We start from the raw sequence: 23,172 nt of genomic DNA on the forward strand, positions 1-23,172 counted from the left end.
TGGTGGGGTTGGGGGTGCGTCCCGATGGTGGCAGGTGCCCTCCCACTGGGGCGGAGCAGCGGTGCTGCCCCGGGGCTGCTTTCCTCCTGGAGCTGCAGCAGGGACTGGTGGGGCCGGGAGCACGGGACAAAGCACCCTGGCCCCGGGGCAGCTGCCCTGCAAGCCAGACGTGCCGGCTGCCCCCGAGCAGCTGGGCCGGGGCGGCTGGGGGGGTTTGGGGACAGGAAGCTTTGCCCCTCCCCTGGGTCGCAGACCCCTTGTCCAGCCTTTCCCGGAGCTGCTGCTGCCACCACAGCCCCCAGGTGCTGCTCAGAGCTGCGTTTGGGAGCTGCTGGGCAAAGGGTGAGCAGGCTGCTGGTGTCCTCATGAGGGGCCCTTCCCAGGGGTCTCTTTTGTTCTGAAAAGGGCATTTCTGAGTGGATCTGAGAGAGGCTTTCAGAGAAGTTGAGGCACAAGCGAGAGGCAAGAGCTGCCTGATGAGCCCCTGTGAGAGCCCTTCTCCTCTTCTTCCTGGAGGTGGGCAGTGAGCAGGCCCCGGGCTGTGAGTGGCTGTTCAGAGGCAGTGCCTGTTGCAAGGCCTTGGAAGACTAGAAGGGATTTGAGGGGATGGAGAGTTGGGCTTTCTGTGTTTTAGGGTGCTTGGGGATGCCCTGTCTGCTGCCCTGTGTGGTGCTGTGCCCTGTGCATCACTGATGCAGAGGCGCGTGATGGCTGCCAACCCTCTGTGAGGTGCAAGGATAGCAGTGTGTCCCAGTGCGGGGTGCCCTGTGGTGGAGCTGGGTGGTGGCCCCAGTGTTGTGCTGCTGAGCATGGGAGGAGGTGGCTGGCGAGAGCAGTGCTGTGCTCCCAGGGCCCAGCCTGCCATCACGGAGTCCTTCTGGGAGACCTGGGTGAGGACTGTTGGTGACCGTGTTCCCTCCTTGGAGCATCCTGCTGCGAGCCAGGGATGCTCGCAGTTTGGTGGTTTCTGTCAGCTGAGGTTCAGGCTTGCCGTTTCTGGAGGTCTTGATGCTTCCCTGAGTCTTTGGGATTTGACTGCCTCTGCTGGAGAAAGTTCTCTTCTTACTCCTTGAAGGCTTTCTGTTGAAGCTGGACCCTCATTGCATCTTCCCATCTCACACCCTAATTCATTCTGACCCATCTGAGAGATGGGTATTTAGTCCAAGCAGTCAGAGGCATTTCTTCACTTTGTGCTTCCCCAGACCCTTGCAGACAGGACAGATGCCACCTCACCAGAAGTCAGGCCTCTCAGGGTGATGGGTGGCTCTGAGACACTTGTCCTTGGTCAGCGGTGGAGGCAACAGTTCCAAAACCCTCTGGTCCCTTTGGCAAGAGTCTCAGAAGAGCATATTCCTTAAGCCTGCAATGGGGGAGACATCTGGAGGTGGGGGTGCAATGCCCTGCTCAAGGGAGGTCCCAGGAGAGGAGGTATCTTTGGGCCCTTTCCAGTGAAGGTTTGATTATCTCTGAGGATGGAGATCTGAGAAGCTCTCTGGATCCCTGTGCCACAGTTTGGCCACCTTCATGGAGAAAAAGGCTTTTTCTTAACATCTAAGAAGAGTTTCCCATTGTCCAATTTGTCCCTGTTGCCTCTCCTGCTATTAGTGTACACTTCCAAGAAAATCCGGCTCTGCCTTCTCTGTGCCCTCCATAAGGTAGCTGTGCAAGATCCTCCTTGGCCTTCTCTTGTTTAGGCTGAACAAACCCAGCTCTCCCAGCCTCTCGTACGCCCCGTGGTCCAGGCTGGACCATCTTGGTGTCCCTGTGCTGGATTCCCTCCTGTGTGTTCATGCCTCTGCAGAACTGGAGAGCCCAAATGGGAGCCGGTATACAGACATGGTCTTCCCTGGGCCGAAAAGAAAGCTAGGACGTCTCAGTGGCCCTGCTGGCTGTGCTCTCACAAATACAGCTCAGCAGAGAGGAGAGACATTTGCCCCTGACTGTTGTGACTCTGCAAGGCCAGCAGAACTGACAGTAACACTCCTATTCTTTCTTTCTTTCTAGGTTGTTCCACTCATGTAGGTTCCCAGTGCAGTGCTAGAACCCCTGAGGATGGAGGCAGGATGCCAATGTGTGTCCCTGGACCTGTCAACAACTCTGCCAACATGGTGAGCCCTCTGTGAAAGCAGCTGCATGTGAATGAGATGAGGCTACGTATGGATGTGAAGGCTTCCATAAATGCGCCTGGCATGCATGGGTGACTTTGGGTGGGGGTTCACCTCCTGGTACCTCTGCTCTGCTGCTAATTCCACTTCCCACAAATGCTGTTACTGCCAGCCTGCTCAACAAATGCTGTTGTGCCCCCTCCTTTTCCTAGAAGGTTGTGGTGCCATGCAGGATGAGTCCAAAACCCTTATAATACATGCCAGCATCTCTTGAGTGCCTTTGTGTGCGTGCCCCAAAGCCTGCTTAGCTTGAACTGAGGAAGTCTCAGAGCTCTTGGGCTCCTGGTTCTGCGAGGGGTGAAGCTGTGCCCAGGGCCAGGTTGCCCATGGCACCCAGCCCCCAGGGCTCTGTGAACCCAGCTGTGGAGCCTGGACTGCTGCTGCAGAGCCTGTGCAGCCAGGACAGCTGGCATTTCAGCAGAGCTCCAGTCTGGGGCTGTCTCCTTGCTTGGGCCTCATGTCAAAGCCTCTGCACCCTTTTTGCCTTCACAGGGGCTCCTTGTCCAAGGAACTAAAGGAAAGGAACCATGTTGGGGACCAAGACTGAGTGATGCTGTGTAGGACAGCAGAGGATCTCCAAGGCAGAAAGTAATGATGTGGTAACTATGCTTTGTGGCCAGAATGTGTGCACGTGAGTTGCAAGTGATCATGTGTCTTCCTGCCTGTGCCAGCAGTCACGGTGTGCCTTCCTGCCTACGTGTCAGCAGCTGCGGTGGGCCTGTCCTGCTGGACTGTCCTGCCCGCCTGCTAGGCATCAGGAGATGCCTTCTACCTATCACAAGATGCCACAATGCCAGGGAGATACTTGGAGGAGTGGCTGAGCCTGATGGCTATATAACCAGACATTGTGTTTTCAGTAAAGGCTTTCTTGCACCATTCTTCTTGTGGTCTGTGTCGTCGAATGCCACAAATGGCGCCCGAATCGGGATTTCAAAAATAGAAGCATGAAAAAGAGAGTTAAGGAATTTCAGAGTAGTAGTGAACTTCAGAGTAGAAGTACTGAAGATTGGAGTATGTAAAACAGGACCGATAAATCCGGTGGCATAGCCCAGCTGAACTTCAGGACGGTCGATAATTGCGCGCGCCCATCACCACCATGGAACAGCAGGTGAGCAGCTGGGAACAATGGGGCAGTCTTTTACAAGGGATCAGAGAAGTTATACGGAAGCATTACAGAAAGTTTTAAAGACTCATGGGTTTCAGAATGCTGCCCAGCATTCGTTAATGACTCTGTTAGTGTGGACTTGGGATAATTGTCCCTGGTTCCCGCAGGAGGGAACGTTAAGCGTTGCAGTGTGGGAACGAGTCAGGGACGAGCTGTGGTGGCAGAGGGATGAGAAGGCGAAGAAACTTTTAGTAACTTGGCAACAGGTCTGTTTTGCCCTCCTCCGCTTGCAAGCAGTAGATGCAGCTGAACTTTTGCCTTCGGCAACGGCCGGTGAGAGCACCGTAAAGTTCTCGATAATACCTGGACCAGATTCCGAGTGTGACGACTCAGTTAATTCAGGGTCAAATGATCTGGAACAGGAGGCGGACTTTTATCCACCCCCTAATATGCATTGCTGTGTCCAGCCCACGGCCCCTCCAGGACCACCCCCCTCCTGGGACCGCCCCTCCCAGGGCCACCCCCCTCGGGACCGCCCTCCCCTCAAGAGGCGGGGCTGCCCACGAATGCGGACCGCCCACAGCCCCCCTCCGCCATCTCGGCTTCCTGGGGAAGATCTGTTACCTCGACACCAGCACTACCGCAGTGCTGTGGTGCGCTAGAGCTTTGCCGCGAGGAGACGCTGCGAAGAGGAGACTTGGACATTCTCCATGCCTTCCCTGTGCGGTATCAGGCAGGGCAACCCGCTACATGGGAGCAGCTGCCTTATGAGGCGGTAAGAGAAGTCAGGAAGTCGGTTAAGGATTACGGCCTCCAGTCAGCTTACACGATGAACTTATTTCAAGCTATTGCCGAGGGTTATACCATGACCCCACATGACTGGAAGACTCTGTGCCGATTGACGCCTTCAGCTATGCAATATACTGTATGGCTCACTGAGTATCGTGACCGAGCCACGGTCCAGACTATGAGTAACTTAAATAATATGGCTAATATCGGCGTAGAAGAGCTGATGGGGGAAGGGAGATATGCAACAGCTGTAGCACAAGTACAGCTACCACAAGAAGCGCTTGAGCAGGCTTCTCGTCTGACACTGCAGGCGCTGCGGAAGGTCCCGGCACAGTCTTTTGCAACCATGCGTCAGGGCCCTCAGGAGATGTATATACAGTTTTTGGACAGGCTCCAGAATGCAATAGATCAACAAACCAAATTGGAGGAAGCCCGGCAGCTGCTGCTTATGCAGCTGGCCGTGGAGAATGCTAATGCTGACTGCCAAAAAGCTTTACGCCCTTTACGTAGTGCTAACCTCTCTCTTGCAGATAGAATACGAGCTTGCCAGAACGTTGGCACGGAATCGCATCGTGCAGACCTGCTAGCTGCTGCTTTGTTACAGCAGATGGTTGTTACTGCGGTACCAGGAGCTCCATGCTTTAACTGTGGGCAGAGTGGCCACTTTAAGAGGGATAGTAAGTTCAGAGGGGGAGGTGGGAAGAAGTCAGGCAGACAAATTGTTGCATGACCTACGTGCAGTAAATGCACTGATAGAACCTATGGGGACACTCCAACCTGGGATCCTGTCACCAGCAATGTTACCTGAATCATGGCCTCTTGTTGTTATTGATCTTAAGGATTGCTTTTTCACTATACCGTTACATCCAGCAGATGCACCACGATTTGCATCTACGGTTCCAGCGATCAACAATCAGGAGTCTACACTTCGCTTTCACTGGACGGTATTGCCTCAGGGGATGCTAAATAGTCCGACAATACGCCAAAACTTCCCTATTCGCAGAGCATATCCTAATGCTTTAATTTATCACTATATGGATGACATTTTGATCTCTGCATCCTCAAGGGATGTTGTTCAAACGGTAGTCAAGGAGTTGCGGAACTCTTTGAGTGCTAATGGTCTGTGTGTAGCCGAGGAAAAGGTCCAAGTGCAAGCACCTTGGAAGTATTTAGGGTGGAGGATTACAGACACTGCTATTTTGCCGCAGCCTTTGCGGTTAGCGTCTGATATTAAAACCCTAAATGACTTGCAGAAACTGCTTGGCACCGTTAACTGGGTGCGACCTTATCTTGGCATTACCACACAGGACCTAGCCCTTCTCTTTGCTCTGCTAAAGGGAGAGTCAGACTTAGCACCATCCCGAGCATTAACTCCTGAGGCACTGCACGCCCTACAGCAGGTGTCTGCAGCTATTCAAAATCAACAGATTCATCGCATCTCTCCAGTGCTTCCTGTTCACCTGATTCTGATTTATAATGTCTTTCAACCTTACGCTCTCTTATGCCAATGGGTTTCAGGTGACAATGATCCCTTAAGAATTCTGGAGTGGGTGTTTCTAGCACATGCTTTCTTGAAGACCGTGACCACTGGGATAGAGATGATGGCGCTGCTTATTCAGAAAGAGCGCCATCGTTTGCAAAGCCTTTTGGCGCAAGATCCGGCTAGTATCTCTATCCCACTGGCCAGGCAATAGTGGAACGTACCCATCATACCCTGAAAGAAATGCTTGAAAAACAAAAAAGGGGAAATAGTCCTGCCACGTCCCCACAAGAGCAACTCTGGAAGGCTTTATACGTTCTTAATTTCTTAAACCGATATACGGACCAGAGTGCAGTTAATAAGCATTTTTCATGTCCTACAGGGCGAGAACGACCTCAAGTTTGCTACAGGGACCTGGAAACAGGTCAATGGAGTGAACTGGTAGATCTAATAACGTGGGGGAAAGGTTACGCTTGTGTTTCTACAGGCAACAGACCTCGTTGGATGCCTGCACGATTGATTCGACCTGTTAATGTATTCCTCGGGATACCAAACGAGGGCTGAGAGCCAGTTAAGATGAACCCATCTTGGGGTATTTTTGACAATATTTGCCTGCCTTGTGCAGGATCACTATTAATTTACAGAAGCTTACTGCATTGGTAAGATATAGATAGAATATAGGATAAGTTATAGATAGAATATAGGATAAGTTATAGATAGAATATAACTGCACTGATAAGTTAAAGATAGGATAAGTTATAGATAGATTATAATTGCACTGATAAGTTATAGATAGAATATAGGAAAAGTTACAGATAGAATATAATTGCACTGATAAGTTGTGGATACAACACGACCTCACTGATAAGTTGTAGATAGAATCAGAGTGGAAGCCTATTAAGGGGTAGGACTGGGGCGTAAGTTAAGAAGGCACTGACGTGTGAATTGGTAATCTTGGTAGGATTTCTAGCCCTTGTTATCTGTCTCCCCTACCTGACAAGCTTTAAGTTTAATAAATAAAAAGAGGGGATATGTTGGGGACCAAGATTGAATGATGCTGTGTAAGACAGCAGAGAATCTCTAAGGCAGAAAGTAATGATCTGGTAACTATGATTTGTGGCCAGAATGTGTGCATGTGAGTTGCTAGTGATCATGTGTCTTCCTGCCTGGGTCAGCAGTCACAATGTGCCTTCCTGCCTACGAGTCAGCAGTTGCGGTGGGCCTGTCCTGCTGGACTGTCCTGCCCACCTGCTGGGCATCAGAAGACGCCTTCTACCTATCACAAGATGCCACAAAGCCAAGGAGATACTTGGAGGAGTGGCTGAGCTTCATGGCTATATAACCAGCCATTGTGTTTTCAATAAAGGCTTTCTTGCACCGTTCTTCTTGTGGTCCATGTTGTCGAATGCCACACCCCTACTTGGTGGCTTTCAGTGCATTTCTCCCAGATAAATGCAAGCACTTGGTTGAATTGTGTCCTTTCCTCAGTGCAGTCCTGGCCCTACCCCATGTGGAAGGGGCTAGTCCATTGGACAGAGATCTGCTCAGCACAGTGGGCTGTGCAGCTCAGCAGGGCTCATCATCCAGCCCTGAAGATGTCCTCTAGACTTTGCCTTCCGCTTGATATCAGTGATCCAAAGAGTCTTTCAGCCCTGCGGGAGATACCAAAACAGGCTGGAAGATGAGACTGGGCAGCTCTCTGGGCTCACAAGCTCTGAGGAAGGAGAAATCTGCCCAGCCCAGGTACTGTGGGAAATGGATGAAGGCCACCTCCGTCAGTAGCACAGCCCAGCAAGCCCTGGGGGTCTTCAAAGGATGGAAATGCCAGTTTTCTTTTAACTTTGCAGACTGCAGGGCTATAAAATATCATTTCGAAGTATTTTGCATTTCCTTGGTGGGGTTTAGGGCAAGCAAACCACCACCTCACAAAGGACTTGAGCTTTCTCAGTTCTGCTCAGGATGCATCTTCCTCTAAACTGCTGTGGTTTGAGATTTATGAGGGCTTTTTCTCATCAGGCTTTCTGTTGGCGATTTAGGGGTTGCACAGTGCCTACAAGGGCACTGCGATGGGGGTGCTATAGTGCCCACAAGGGAACGAAGATTGGTGGGGTCCCTGTGGGGACCGTATCCCTGCACTGGTCAGTCCCCAGGGGTCCCCATGCTGAGGACAGTGGCTCAGTCTGGAGGGAGCAGCTCCCCTCCATGGCAGGGTGACAGGGAGCTCCGGCAGCACCTTGCTGCTGCTCAGTTCACAGCCCCAGCAATTCCTGCCACAACGCTGCCCTGCAGCTGTGCACGGCACTGCCAGAAAACACCTGGATTTCAGGAAAAGCTTCCCACTCCTACCCCTAACTCGGATAAGCACCAGCACACAACTTGCTACTGTTAACTGGGAGTTGCTCCCAGATATACAGGGCTGGGTGACAGCTTGGTAAAACAGACCCAGTAAGGGACCTACAAGCATTCAAAAACCATATGAAACATCAAAGCTGGCTCTGAAGTTACGGTTGCCCAGGCAAGCTAGGAAAAGCGCAGCCAAGTGGAATCCCTCACTTGGTGGACGTTTACAGCCTATTCCTCTCAACCTAATGTGGTTTCAACTTCTAGGTGACCACAAAGTGGAAGGGCTGTGTGTGCACACAGCCATCAGAGCAGCCACTGCAAAGCTAAGTGGGTTGAACTTGTGGGTACAGCCCCATCAACAAGACCCCAGTAATCAAGCGACTTTCTCTGGAAACCAGATTCTTCCAGTGAGCCAGCTGGTTTCAGGAGTCACCTCACTTCTGTCTCTGAGCAATTAGTGCCCACCGAGCCTTTCATGCCACAGACGTGATTTCTAGCTGTGCATTTGGAAGAGCCACATCCAGCAGCTTTGCTCTTTGTTGTATCAAGGTTGTCATAAGACACAAATGCCTTTGCCCATTCAAACTACTGCAAGCATGCAACACACACAAGATCTAAGGCATCACTTTGGAGAATACTAAAGCAGCAATTTCCCTGCAGAGGTGAAGCCCAGAAAGGCCCTTGCTGTGCAGCCACATGAAGGGGGAGCCAGGGAGCATTTGCAGAAAACCAACCGTTCGTGGGGCCCAGCAAGAAGGACTTGAGTCAAGAAACTTTGACTTTTGCACCATGTGCAGTACATTTGCCACATGGGTTGCAAAGTTTCTGATCGCTGTTACCTAGTGCTGCTCTACACAGAGCCCACTAAAACCACTGGAAAGCCATGCCCAACACAAAGAGTGTACGTAACAGTAATCAACACAACACCAACAGTGATTGCACGTACAACATGGAGAGAGCCGTGAGCTGTCCCTATGTCACCTATATGTCAGTGCCTGCAGCACATCCCCTTACTAGGAGTTCAGCTGGCTAAATTAAAGAGTTGAGCTGGCTGAGTGCAAGGTCAGCTCCTCTGCTGATAAGAGCTGTTGTGAAGAAAGCTAGAGGGCCTTCCCCTCCTTGCCCTGGGGAAGTGCTTTGAAGCTGAGGCTTTATTGCTGGCCCCTGCCTGTGCTACACTGCAGCTGTGCAGCAGCTCTGCCTGCGCCTGGTTTCCTGTCTCTGTGAACCTGCTCCAGACCTTGACCTGCTGACTGGGCTTCCTGGCCTGGCCTCAGTCCTGCCTCATCACTATGGGCTTGTTCAGAGACCCCTGGACTGCGTCTGACCTGACTGTTGTCTCTGGCCCTGATCCAGGCCCGGCTGTGCTGCTCTGCATCCCAGCTCCTTGCTGGGGAGGTCACGGCTCATGCCAGCCTTAGTCCCGTGCTGCACTCCTGACTCACCTTCTTGTGTGGAGCTGCCAGCCCTTGCTGCTCCCTCAGGAGAAGAGTCCCGCTCCCAGAGAGGTTGCCTGCACTGGCCAGGGGCACCACAGAGGGATGCTGGGCACAGTCACATGGTCTTCTGCAATCCTGACGTAAAGTCATTGGGATAAATGTGATAAAAGGATCAAACAGGGCAAAAGGACACTTGCCACAAGTGTATATATACAAACGCACACAGCTTGGAAAGAAGCTCGAGGCACTAGAGCTCTGCATGTGGCCACAAAATGGTGACGTTGGAGTAACTGAGATGTGGTGGGAGAGCTCACATGGCTGGAGTGCTGCGATGCACAGGTACAAAGTCTTCAAGAAAGACAGGCAGGGAGGACAAGGAAGGAGGGATTGCCCTCTCTGTTGAAGGAACAGCTTGGATGCAAGGAAGTCTTCTATGGGATGGATGAGGTGCTGCTTGAGAGTTTGTGGGTCAGGATCAGAGGAAAGGTCAGTGAAGGGACATGGTGGGGGGAGTCTGTTAGAGACCACCAAAATAGGGTAAGGAAGAAAATGAAGCCTTCTTCAGAAAATCTGAGGAAGTCTCTGGATCACAGACCCAGGTTCTTGGAGGGGACCTGAACCTGAACCTCCCTGGCACCTGCTGGAAGGACAACCCTGTTGGGCTCAAACAGTCAGGGAGATTTCTGGAGGGTGTTGGCATAAATTCTTGGTAGAGATAGTGGATGGACCAATCAGGGGAGACACACAGCTAGACCTGGTGTTCACTAGTAAGGAAGAACTGGTTGGGAATCAGATAATCAATGGCCATCCTGGCAGCAGTGACCATGAGCTCCAGATCCTGTGGGGCCTGAGAGAGGAGAGTAGCAAGTCCAGATGTGGGGCTGGATGTGAGCAGATCTGGGCTTAATGAGGGTGCTGCCATGTGGGATGCAATTTGAGAGAGCTCTGAAGGGCAGAGTTGCTCAGAAAGGCTGTCAGGCCTTCAAGGACAGCATCGCCGAGCACAACAACATGTGGGCAATCTTCTCCAGCCTTTTCTGCCAGGGAAGAGGCTGAGAAGTTTGCAATTCATGGCATGCGAGTCCAACAGGGCCGAGAGGAACCGTGCCTGGTGGCATCCATTGGTGCCACAAAAGGAGCAAATACAGCCCCTGGGCACATCGCAGGGAGGGCAGATGGACCCAGACTGGGAGGACATATCAAGAGTTCCGCTTCCTTCAGCCTGACACATCAGGCCCCTGAGCCTCAGAAAGAGGTTTGGGGGGCCTCTACCCTCAGGGCACAGAGGCTGGCACCCAAGGAGGACTCACCCCATTCCCTAGGGCAAGTATCCATGGCTGGGAGGAAATGCCTGAGGCTTGGCCTCTTCCTCCCCACGGACCATTGCGGAAGGCTGGAGGGACCAGCTCAGGCCATCAGGGCTCTCTAAACCTAAGCGACTCAATGAACAGACAGTCATCTGCAGGAAGATGAGAGAAATCCCATTCATGAGATCTCTCCTGACTTTATGTCATGAGTTTGGAGGAGTCCTGATTGCTCTGCCTCAGTTTCCTTTTCAAAGGGGCATGAGCCAGAGTTTGAATGACCAAGAGTTATGCCTAAAGGCAGGCCTTGCCAGAGGAGCTTACAAAGTTTCCAGGGTCCAGAGGTTTTGGTCTCCTTTGAGAGCCCATTATGCTTTGCTCACTCCCTGCAGTCCCTGGGGAGAGATGAGCTGCAGCATTAACCTTCAGAGACTCGTTAGTGCTATTAACCCCAGGATAGTCCAGAGAGCAGAGGACATTCAGGTGCTGCTGGAGGCTCACTGCAGGCAGAGGATGCTGAGGGCAGAGCAAGGCATGAGCCCTGGGTTGTAGTTAGCAGAGAGACAAGGGAAGGGAAGGACATGGTCAGTGAGACCCCCCCAGTCTTCATTCCAGGCACCACCATCACAGAGGTCACCCTTTTGTGCCGAAGACTGCAGGCTGAGGACTGCAGGTTGGTGCTTGAAGTCCCAGGGCAAGTCAGAGTATTGTTTCTTTTACTGCTGGGTGTTTGCGCAGCAGAAGTTTGCGAATGAGACCAGAGTCTCAGTCCTGTCCTTTCCTGCACATCTCCCCCGCAACTCCCTCCTTCCCCTAGACCCTGCCAAGTCCACGGTACTGCGGAACAGAGATCCTGGGGAGGGGCTGGGGGTGCTGACTTACAGCTGGGCTACTGCTGTGCTGGAGCTGGCCCCAGGGCACTCACCCACCTCGGCTGGGACGGAGGAAGAGTCTGAGCAGGCCGTTCAGGGCGAGAAATGCTTTGTCCTTCCCTTTACCAACCGTTAAGGGCTTTTCCTCTCTCCCCTTTCTCACAGTCTTATAGGATTTGGTCTCCGTCCCTCAGCTTTCTCACATTTGATGCTCACTCATGCAGTGGGGAGGGTTGGGGACCTCAGTCATTCTGTGCTGATTCTGGAAACCTCTCTTATTGGTGTCTATGGTTATGACCTCTGGGGAAAGCCTAAGAGATGGGTGAGAGTGTGGGAAGCTCATCCATCGCAAGAGCTCTCTGGACAGTCCAGGCATCTGCTTGCACATCTCCGACTCACTGAAAGGTCTAAACGGAGAGGAAGGGAATAGCAGGGACGTGATTTTCTCCCTTCCGATTTCTGAGAGAACCCCAGGAAGGGCACCAGGCAGAGGGCTGTGTGTCTCAGGCATGGACTGTCCCCAGTCATGCACTCAGGCATGATTCTCCCTCTCCTTTTCCCTTCATCCCTGCACAAATACTCTCTCACGTCTCCCGCTTCATTCAAGTTTCTTCACCACGTCTTTGTCACTTTTTCCTCTACAGTGTGAAACACAGTATGGTTTTAAGCGTCCTCCTAGACAGTCCCCTTGGTAAAGTCCATTGGTCCTATAAGGTAGTAACTCCTGACCCAAATTTGCCAATAGAAGTAACCGGCCTGTTGGGGAGTTGAGGCAAAGAGGAGGAAATTCCTTTCCTCCTGAAGTGAGTGTTTTGGAGAGATGAGACCACCTGCCCTGTGCAGTGTTCACCCTTCTCTTTGGAGGGAGCAGGGTCACTGTCATGGCATGTTTCACACAACAAGGGCTTTCAAAGGGCTTTTTCAGTGAGCGTGATGTTTGTTTTCTCTGGCGCATTTTCTCTTTCCTGAGAGCAGAAGGATCTCTGTTCTTCATAACTAAACTGGGTCTTACTGGGAATATGGTTGAGCATATGGAAGAAGGCTGTCTCAGTGTGAGCAAATGCACGTTATGGTCTTATTGCATAGTAAGAACGAGGCACCTCCATGAGGCAGTTCATCTCTGTGGTCAGAAGGTGCTTTTCTCGGATAAGCAGAGAGGCCATCTGGAAGGAACCATTTCTCTGCAGACCCAATGTGAAGAGAAGAGTGTCATTCACAGATCCTTTCAAAAGTATAGACAGAAAGATATGCTCTTTCTTTTTTGTAGTTGGGGAAATGGCAGAAAAACAATCCTGCATGGAGAAAGGGGTATGGGACAATCAGACATCAGTGATGGAGTTTCTCCTGCTAGGAACAGGGAATGTCCCCACACTTCAGACACCACTCTTCTTTCTCTCACTCAGCATCTGTTTGGTGACCATGGTCGGCAACATCCTCATCATTGTGGAAGGACTCCTTACTCTCCTTTCACAGTGCACGGGAACCATGAAGGGAATGTGAAGGGAGCAAAAGAACGTGGGTGTAATTTTTTGCTGTCAGCAGAGTTCTTCCCAACTCTTCTTAAAAATAAATGCAGAATACATATGCTTTCTCACAGATCCCTCTCCTGGAAAGTGCAGAAGAGAAGCAACGCCATATGGAGAAAGTGGAAAGGGACAACGGAACATCATCATGGGAGTTCCTCCTGCTGGGAATGGGGAATGTCCCCTCACTCCAGGCACCACTCTTCCTCCTCTTGCTCATGATCTACTTGTTGACTGTAGTTGGGAACATCCTTATCATTGTGCTGGTGGTGGCAGACCGACACCTGCACACCCCCATGTACTTCTTCCTGGGCAATCTGTCCTCCCTCGAGACCTGCTACAGTTCCACTATCCTGCCCCGGCTGCTGGCCAGCTTCCTGACTGGGGACAGGACCATCTCTGCTCAGGGCTGTATAGCCCAAGTGCATTTCTTTGGCTCTTTTGCTGTTAGTGAGTGTTACCTGCTGGCCATGATGTCCTATGATCGGTACTTGGCCATATGCCAGCCCCTGCTCTATGCAAGCCTCATGGCCTGGAAGGTCTCTCTACAGCTGGCAGCAGCATCTTGGCTAGGGGGATTCCTTAGCTGTACAGTAGTCACGTCTTTCTTATCCCATTTAAGGTTCTGTGGCCCCAAGGCAATTGACCACTTCTTTTGTGATCTTACCCCATTGCTGGAGCTCACCTGCAGTGACACGAGGGTGGTCACTGTAGTAAGTTTCATCCTGTGTTTCGTGGATATAATCTTCCCCTTCCTGTTCACCCTGGCCTCCTACATGTGCATCATAGCTGCCATCGTGAGGATCCCGTCCAGCATGGGCAGGCAGAAGGCCTTCTCCACCTGCTCCTCTCACCTCACTGTCCTCACTGTTTTCTATGGCACCCTCATCATTGTCTACCTGATACCCAGAACAGCCTCACTGAGGCAGCTAAACAAAGTCTTCTCCTTTTTCTATACTATCCTGACACCTTTGATCAATCCCCTCATCTACAGCCTGCGGAACAGGGAGGTCAGGGAGGCCCTGAGGAAAGCACTCTGGAAAAGCCTGGTTTGCACCCAGAGCTCATAGCAGTTGTGCAGTCCTGCTGCGGACTGACACTTCCAGAGAGCAATGGCTTTCACTCTTCATAGGAGGACTCTTTGGACCAAGATGAGCTGTGATCCCAACGCTCCTCTCTGCATCCACTGACCATAACAGGAGAGCAGGGGACCCCCTGAGATGGAGGCATCAACACAGGAGACACACATGCTTGGGGAGATGTTGCAGGATTCATTTCACCCAAGGGCAGAGGAGCACAAGTGAAATGCTTAAGACTGCAGTGACTGCCGACTCCTATTGCCTGGCTCAGGATAGGTTCCAGGATAGACGTTAGCTTGCTTGAAGCTCTTTGGAAGAGTGAAGCCCTTCTGATGAGTTGTTCTTTTGAGATGTGTATGCTCTTGGGATATTAACCTAAAGGGGCTGATCCCTTCATTGGCAACATGTGCACTGCTGAAGGTGTGCACCCATTCCATGAGCGGAGAAAACTTGCTCTGAGATGCTGTTTCTTTGGGCAGCCTTCCTAAACTGAAGAATGGGCTTCACTGGATTTCTTGGGTACATCTGAACACCTTCATAAAGAGATCGATGAATGGTCAATGAATTGAGCCTCTCCTGTGTACACATCTGCACTGCAGAACAGGAATCCCAACCCTCCTGTTCTCTGTGGATTCTTGCAGAGGAGATCTGTGAAAGTCAGTCTGATAATGTCAGCTCCTCTGAAACAGTGCTGACACTCTTCAGCAGCAATTTCAATTTACATAGTATTTGATACAGAAATTCTCATATCCCTCTCCTTTTATTATTGTCTCTATTTGTCCCCAATAAAATGTCTCCAATTCACCCCCACAGCCTGGGCACTGGGAGGAAATGAATGACTTTTACTCCTGCTGTATTGATTTCTTCAGTGAGAACTGCTTCTGTTCAGGACTTCATGGGAAGGAACCAGGACTTAAGGACTGGGGTGGTAGGCATGGTGAGAGAAGGGGTGATGTGCTGGCCTAAGGGCTTTGGATTTGGGAGAGGCAATGGGGGATGGTTGTGAAGGGTCCAGGGAGGGGGGCAATGTTTTATTGAAGGGGAGTTTTGCCATGCTCAACATGTTTGGGGGTGGTTCCTGGTCTGGGCCAGAGGGCTTTGCAGCACATGCACAAAGGGCAACGCAGTGTTAGCCGGAGAGAGGGGTCTGTTCAACACCTGGCTGTGGCATTACCCCAAAGATGCTTTTGAATGTTCACTAACTTAAGGGGGACTGTAAAAAGAACAAGGAATCCAGATGTAGCACAGCTGCAAGCAATAAGCATTTATTACTCACTCTTAGATTAATTTCTCAGCCTAATTTGCTATAGGCAGTCACTAAATATTACTCTACGTGCACTTCGGGTTCACAACTAACTTGCTGTCTTACAGATTGCGATCCCTCGATGCCCCCCTCAGTCACAGAAGAATCAGGGTGCAGGTGTCCCCTTCTCAGCGGTTGGGGTCCTGGGATGAGTCCAGCTGTCTGGAGCAAGGTCCACACCATGTGGGATGGCATTATCCATTTATAGTTCCCTCCGTTGTTCTCCCTGAAAGTGGCAGTTTAAACAAACTACAAGACAAATTTATCTTTTTATCCAATCAGGTTCCATTGTTCCCTTACGATTTTTGTTTCTATTTCTTATTACTAAGTTCTCACATAGTTCTGCCAACGTTGAGAGTTTCTGCAGTGTCAGCTCCTTTCTTATCACTCCATTCCCACACAGCTCTGCAGTGTGGTGCCTCAGGCCGCAGATACCCTAGCTGGTTGCCAACTGGTGGGACGCACGAGCACATCCTGCTGTGCTTAGAGCTGTGCTATCCATAAGGCCCGCTCTTGTCTGCAGCTCTGTGACACTCATAGGTCAGGATGCAGAGCTGCTATCTTCTGGCTCATCTGGTTTCACCAACTCAGATGCCCTTGCCAGAGTCCTGTGTAGAGGATTTGCTGGGTCTCTTCATCACTGGGGAAGGAACTGGACTTCTGAGTTGAGGGAAAGCTTCTCCCTCTGATGGACACAGAGACCCTGCTGTTTTTTTGTTTCCCAGTCACGGCTCCCATGCAATGTCCTGTTTGAAAATGTTGCCTATAATCACTTGCAGGCCTTTCTCCCATGCCTGAGTTTCACAGGTGTAGGGACTACAGAGGCAGAAGCTAATCTTCTCTTGGAGGAGTAAACAGTACCTAAGGGGTGTTTTGCTGCACTATGAGAGTTGTGAGGCTACAGCGTGAATCAGGGAGGCCATTCAGGAGCTGGCTCAGCTTTGGGGGAGGGCAGAGGAAGCCGCAGGTGACAATAGCCACATGACCCAGATGTGGGTAGTGAGGTCACTGCTGTTGTTACGGAAATTAGGCTTGCCAGCCACCATAACAGGGTCCGACCCTAGGTTCCCGCAGAAAAGTTCAAAGCCAAATCAAAGCAAATTAAATAATTAAATTTTAATGACGTGTGCAGTAATTACAGCTCGAGCTGGGTGCCTCCAAAGAGGGACCTAGAACAAAGAAATCCCTGAGCAACTATAACTTTTTCAAATTAAGTTTCCCACCCCTTACGCGGTAGTTCAGACCAATAGTAATTTTTAGGTCTGGGGTCTCCTGCTCCTTATTGGGTCTCATTGTTGTCCCCAGCCAGGCTGTTTCTTTCCTTATCTTTACTGTTGCAGTTTCTGCTGACGGATGTACCTTCATTCCTTGTTGGGTCCCGCTGTTGTGTCTCAAGGTCCTGACGAGGAGGTGGTAACTCCAAACCACAACAATTAACACTGCCCCAGCAGTGAGGGGAGGCTTTGTCCCTCAAGGTCCTGATGCCCTGCACAGGCCTTATTTCAAAGTCATGACATCCTCCCTTTCGGAGTGTGAAGCACAGGAACACAAGCTGCTTGTACCTCCCTTGACTTTCCAGCCTGAAACTGCTCTGGGGCCCTTTCTTACTGAACAAGGTGAAAGTTCCTTATGTTCTCTGAGTGCGACCTAAGGCTTCAGCAAATGTAGCTACTCATGCTAAGTAAGTTTTACAGAAATTGTGCTAAGCAGCTATGTCTAGACAGCTTCAGTTTAATAATTTCCTTAACATCCTTTTTATACAGTCCAAATCCCATAGTCTCTGCCCAGTTTCAAGAAACTTCATGCATATGCATGGTGGGTGTGATGAGGGGTGGTCTGGTTCGGCACAGGCTCGGTGTGTCCCGCGTGGTCGCAGGGAGACCATTTTGGGGGTCGCAGCAGCTCAGTCCTGTTTCCACCAGAAACAGATGGAAACAGATGGCTTGCTCAGGGTTGTGGTCTCCTGCAAAATCTGCAATGTGCGCAGCAAGGCTCGCGTCTTATGTACCAAGAAATGTTTAAGGCAAAAGTTCACTCACCTGTCCGCCACAGGAAGCCCTTCTGGTTGTCCTCTCCATCTCTTGCTAGCTCCAGCTGCAACTGAGCTTTGGCTTGCCTAACTCCATCCCCTTCCCCATTCCCCTTCCAACCTTCTGTGCACTTCCTTTTGCCTTTTCAAGTCCTAAATCGCAAAATCCCTGCTTATCCATGCCAGCTTCAGACCAGGCCCTGCTGGACTTTCCTGCAGACTTTCCTGTGTTCCTTTGCTTTGAGAACATTGTCCCTGAAGATCCAAGAGGGCTCCATGGCTCCTCTGCCCTCCAGGGCAGTCACCCCTGGGATCCTGACAAGGATCCTCCTGAACAAGATGGAATCCTCTCTGCTGCAGTCCAGGGCGAGGACTCTGTTATTCCTCTTACCTCTCCACCATTCCACGGTCACTGCAGCAACAGCCAGCCTCCACATTCGCATCCCCATCCAGGCTGAGCTTCAGGGAAGAAAGAAAGAAAGGGGAAGATGGCACCATCGACTTAGAGGTGCAGCTACAGAGCTAGAGAACTCACAGTGCAGAAAAGCCTGCATTTCTTCCCCCACCACTGAGGGGATTCAGGACTTTTATGTGGTTAAAGGTGGATGCAAAGAATTTCCAGGGTAATGCAGATATGCCTGTGGCAGTGCCTCCCAGGCTGCCCTTACAGTCAACGGGGAGGAGGAGCTGTTCACCTGCCTTCTTTTAGATGGTCACATAAAGCACAAATGACTCCTGTCCCATTGCTCTGTGCTTGAAATGGGGCCTGAGGTCACAGGCTTTTAGGATAATTCATGTTGAAGGGGCCACAGGAGGCCTCTAGTGCAACCTGCTGCTCACAGCAGGGTCAGATATAGGGTCAGGAACCAAAAGATGCTCCTGCCAAAGGATTTTGGGGTGATACAGCAGAAGTAGGCAGGAGAAGGTTGAGGAGGCAGTAGAAGTCCCCTGGACAAAAGGGTTTCCTTTTTTGCTTTCTCCAGAGAATTAAATCCTCAGCTTTCCAGAGGGAAGAAGCTGGGACACGAACTTTGCCACTAACATGGAGGTGGAGAAGCTCCTGAGCCCCTTACAGACAGAGGCTGCTCCAAAGGCCATCACCCCCATGGCACCAGACCCCGAGGCATGCCTGCCTTGCTGCTGGGCACCCTCCAGCCCCAGGCAGGAGGTCTGTGGGGAACAGCGTGGGGTCTGCAGCCTGCAGCCCTGGCCACTCAGCAGGTGTGGTGGGACCCCGCTCCTCTACATGAGACTGGGCTCTCCTACATTTCCCCAGCATGAAGCCTGTGTCCTCTCTGGCTGGGAATACAGCCTGGCAGGGAGGGCCAACATGGGAAACACAATTTCTGTTCCGGGGTGTGAAGAGAGAGGGGAGGGCAGAGGGGGATCTGCTCATGCCTCGGGCAGTGATTCCCTCCCTGCAGTCGGTACAGCCCTGCTCATGCCCTGTGACCTGTGAGCCCAGGAGGTGGGACTCTCATCTGCTTTGGCTCTAAAGATTTCTCAGCCCACAAGACCCAGCATGCAAAGCACCAGTCTGGGGACACCTCAGCAGCTGAAGGGGCTGAATGCCTGGCGTGTTCCTGAGAACTCTTCTGTAGTCTCCCTGCACTGGTTTGATTCCTGTTGCCAGTGGAGCAGAGACTCCTTTTGAGGATGAACTCACTCACTGTGTGACTCTGAGGATGGGCTTGACCAGGCAGTAGAAATGCCAGCAAGGCCTCAACCCCACAGCAGTGTGCCCTGCCCAGGACTCCTCCTTCCAGCCCCTTCCTCCTGGAGGCTTTGGGTTGGGAGAGACTGCTGGAGATCTCCAGGACCATGATCTTCTCTGAGCTGGGCTAACTTTATAGTTCAATCAGGTTGGTAACTGCTTTCTCGAGGAGAATTTTTAAAAATCTCCGGGCCCCTGTCCCAGTGCTGCTCAGCTATCATGGTTATTTCTTTTTTTTTGGTTAAACTCTTTTGAAATCTGCTTTACTGAATCTTCTCCTTGTTGTCTCTTGTCCTTTGCTCCCCTTGGCCCCAGCCAGACCATCCCATCTGCTTTGACCAAGGACAATCACAGCTTCCCCTCCAAGCACAGCCTTGCTGGGATCTCCTGGGACTGTGCAGGTGGGCTGTGGTGGCCAGCTCCAAGCAGAGCTATGTGCTGCAGGTCCCTATGTGGTCTCAGAGGAGAGTGTATGGAGACATGACGTGACCCAGGGCAGAGCCTGTGGGTTGACACCAGGGCAGAGCCAGGACCAGCAGGAGTGAGAAGAGAAGACCTCCAGCAGCTGCTCTCCACACCTGGGAAGGGAGTGACACACTCGGCGGTGCTCCTGAGAGAGGATGGTGGCACAGGACGGGGGGCACTGAGCACTGTAGTGCTGGGCACTGACCACCTGTGCTGGGTCTGGGAGTACTGGTGGACAGTGTTGGTGGCTGTAGCCCCTGAGAGACCCCCAACCCTGCTAGCAGCAGCAAGTCCCCTCCACGACCGTTAGGGGTGTCCTGGAGTGTTGTGGCTCCCATCTGCGCCTCATTCCTGCACTGGCCCAGCCCTGCTGCCCTGCGCATGGCCCCACAGCCCCACTGCCCCACTGTGCAGGCACTGCACAGGACCAAGTACATTCAGGAGTAGGGAAACATCTCCCCAGCATGGTCCTCATGACAGCCCTCAGTGCCCAGGCCACCATGGCCCTCCTGCCCAGCAGCCTCCCACCAGTCCCAAGCCCCTGCCCAGCCCTCATCCTGTCCCATCCCCTGGGGTTAGCAGAAGGCCATGCTCTGGGGACTGCTGGATTCCGGGTCCAGGGAGAGAGGCCAGGCGAGGCAGCCATTCCCCCCATACAGGTGCTGAGCCCAGCAGGCAGATGGAGCTGGTCATAGTCAAAGATCACCCCTCAGCAGGACCACAGGGAATGGCCAGTGCTGGAGACAGCTGGTACCAGGGACTGGGTGGGTGAGGAGTTTTCTGGGACAGCTTCTCCTCTCTGTTCATACAACAGCAAGCTGGGCTGCATCTTTGCACTGAGGCACCCTGCTTGAGGGCTCCCATGGGAGAAGGATGGTCTACAGGCCCAGTAGACGGCCTCAGGGCCTCCTCTGCATGCTCCCTGCCAGCCCTGCAGAGGATCCAGAAGAGGGCTTGTCCTCCCAGGCTCACAGCTGGATGCCCAGTCCTCCAGATGGGCATGGAGCCTTGTCTGGGGATGACTTTTGGGTAATGGCCAGCATGCAGGGTGGGGGAGATTGTCTCAAGGACATGTGCTGGGGACAGGGCCTGAGGGACAGCAGCAAACTGATATGGCTCCTGGGTCCTGCTTCCTTCAACACAAGCTCTGACAAAGAGTCCCAGCCTTCCTTTTGGTGCCACCCATCAGGAGAGATGATGGCAGGATGAGCTGGGCGGGTGGGGAGAATTAGTCCTTCTTCAGTCACTTCCCAGGCCATGTGGAGGCCAGGACAGCAAGGACTTCTGCCTCTGCAATGAGAGCTCGCTTTAGTGTACCCACACTCTGAACCTTTTTTTTCTTGGATTAAAAGTTGCCATTTTTCTCTCCAAGACACTGCCAAGCCCAGTTCCACTTCCTTCTCACCTCTCCCAACTCCTCCTCTGATCTCGCTGGCCATTCCCACAGCCCTCTCCTGTTCTCCCACAGGACCCCGAGCTGATGGTGCTGCTCTGCAAAGCAAGCGGGCTGCGAGGCCACAGGTCCACAGGGTGACTCTGCACTGGCCATGCTGGTCAGGGTGGGAATCAGACCCAACCAAACGAGGATCATGGCTTCTAATCCTCTCCAGGGGACTGCAGATGTGGCAGGTGCTTGGAGGGACTATGGAGCATTTCCAAGGGTGCTAGTTGTGTCCAGGTGTGCCTCTAGATCCTGTCCCTGGTATTTCACAGAGGGTCTCCAGTCTTCCTTTCCTGTGCCAGCTGGCTCCTCACTTCCTCTCCTGGGATTGCAGAGTCCTCCTTTGCCCACAGATGCCTGGGTTTAGCACTTTACCTTTAGGTGACTCCACCTTGGAGGACATCTCCCTTTGTGAGGCTCCCCTCACTGCCCACCCAAAGAACCCGCTGTCCCAGCAGATCCCCTGTGCTCTCCTGGCACCTCCAGATTCCCCCTCCAGAAGGACAGGCATCTGACACTGTGCTTTAACATGTGGCATGGCTCTGGGTATGTAAATCTGTGACCATTCATCCCCTCCACTGTCACTGGACACTGATGGGTGAGTCCTAAATCCAGCCCTTGGTCTCTAAGAGATAGTTACAGATTATGAGCTTTTTGCTCCTGAACCCATGGAGAACCCTGCACAGCACACCATTTTTGGGTGCAATTCCTAAGGCCTACTCTTGACACCACTTTTGGAAGAAGAGCCAGCCTTCAAGCACTGCACCAGGAAGAACCTGCTTTATTTCAGAGATACTGTGAGGGAGTCAGCTCTGACCCAGTGTTGAACACAATGTTATGTGGGCAACAGGTGAGACAGAGCAGTGTCATTAAAAGTGGAATGAATCCAAGCATTTGTGTAGCAACAGGATTACAAATGTTACTAATAATAGTAACAATAGTCATAATAAAAATAAAATGAACAAACAATGCTCAGTCTTGGTATAGGACACAGGGGGAGTCATTTGTGGAGAGCAATGGCAATGTTACCACTGCTGAAAAGTATCCATGAAATCATTTTCCTCAGTGCGTCCTTGAGCTCCTTGTTCCTCATGCTGTAGATGAGGGGGTTCACTGCTGGAGGCACCACCGAGTACAGAACAGCCACCACCAGATCCAGAGCTGGGGAGGAGATGGAGGGGGGTTTCAGGTAGGCACAAAATGAGGTGCTGACAAACAGGGAGACCACAGCCAGGTGCGGGAGGCACATGGAAAAGGCTTTGTGCCGGCCCTGCTCAGAGGGGATCCTCAGCACAGCAGTGAAGATCTGCACGTAGGACAGCACAATGAAAATGAAACACACAAAGACTAAACAACCACTAACCACAAGAACCCCAACTTCCCTGAGGTAGGAGTCTGAGCAGGAGAGCTTGAGGATCTGGGGGATTTCACAGAAGAACTGGTCCACTGTGTTGCCCTGACAGAGTGGTGTTGAAAATGTATTAGCAGTCTGCAGGAGAGCATTGAGAAAACCACTGGCCCAGGCACCTGCTGCCATTTGGACACAGGCTCTGCTGCCCATGAGGGTCCCGTAGTGCAGGGGTCTGCAGATGGCAATGAAGCGGTCATAGGCCATGACAGTGAGGAGAGAAAACTCTCCTGTTAATGAGAAGACAAACAGGAAGACTTGAGCAGCACATCCTGCGTAGGAAATGGCCCTGGTGTCCCACAGGGAATTGGCCATGGATTTGGGGACAGTGGTGGAGATGGTGCCAAGGTCGAGGAGGGAGAGGTTGAGGAGGAAGAAGTACATGGGGGTGTGGAGGTGGTGGTCGCAGGCTACGGCTGTGATGATGAGGCCGTTGCCCAGGAGGGCAGCCAGGTAGATGCCCAGGAAGAGTGAGAAGTGCAAGAGCTGCAGCTCCTGTGTGTCTGCAAATGCCAGGAGGAGGAACTCATTGCAGGAGCTGCTGTTGGACATTTTGCTCTCTCCAGGCATGGGGGACTGTCCAAAGAAGAAAAGACACTGAGACATTGAGAGACTTTTCAAGCAAAAAAGCCCCCAAATATTTCCGTTCTCATACCATCCCCCACATTGTCGCTCTCTTTACCTAGAGGATCTGTGTGCAGCTCCCTTGCTTG

At 52.0% G+C, this 23,172-nt stretch overlaps 2 protein-coding genes across 2 annotated transcripts; one reads left to right on the forward strand and one right to left on the reverse strand.

Annotated features, from left to right (window-relative positions):
* Positions 1–13,133: 13,133 nt before the first annotated feature.
* Positions 13,134–14,090, forward strand: LOC135324038 (olfactory receptor 6P1-like). The gene has a single exon (XM_064499469.1). The coding sequence runs from the start codon at positions 13,134–13,136 to the stop codon at positions 14,088–14,090; it is 957 nt and encodes a 318-aa protein (XP_064355539.1).
* Positions 14,091–22,051: 7,961 nt separating this feature from the next.
* LOC135324039 (olfactory receptor 14A16-like) lies at positions 22,052–22,630 on the reverse strand (the record flags this gene model as incomplete). Its single annotated transcript, XM_064499470.1, has 1 exon — positions 22,052–22,630. A coding segment is annotated over one exon (579 nt), but the record flags the coding sequence as incomplete, so codon positions are not given.
* Positions 22,631–23,172: the final 542 nt, after the last annotated feature.

Source organism: Dromaius novaehollandiae, chromosome 30 (assembly GCF_036370855.1).
Source record: "Dromaius novaehollandiae isolate bDroNov1 chromosome 30, bDroNov1.hap1, whole genome shotgun sequence".
Taxonomy (NCBI): Eukaryota; Metazoa; Chordata; class Aves; order Casuariiformes; family Dromaiidae; genus Dromaius; species Dromaius novaehollandiae.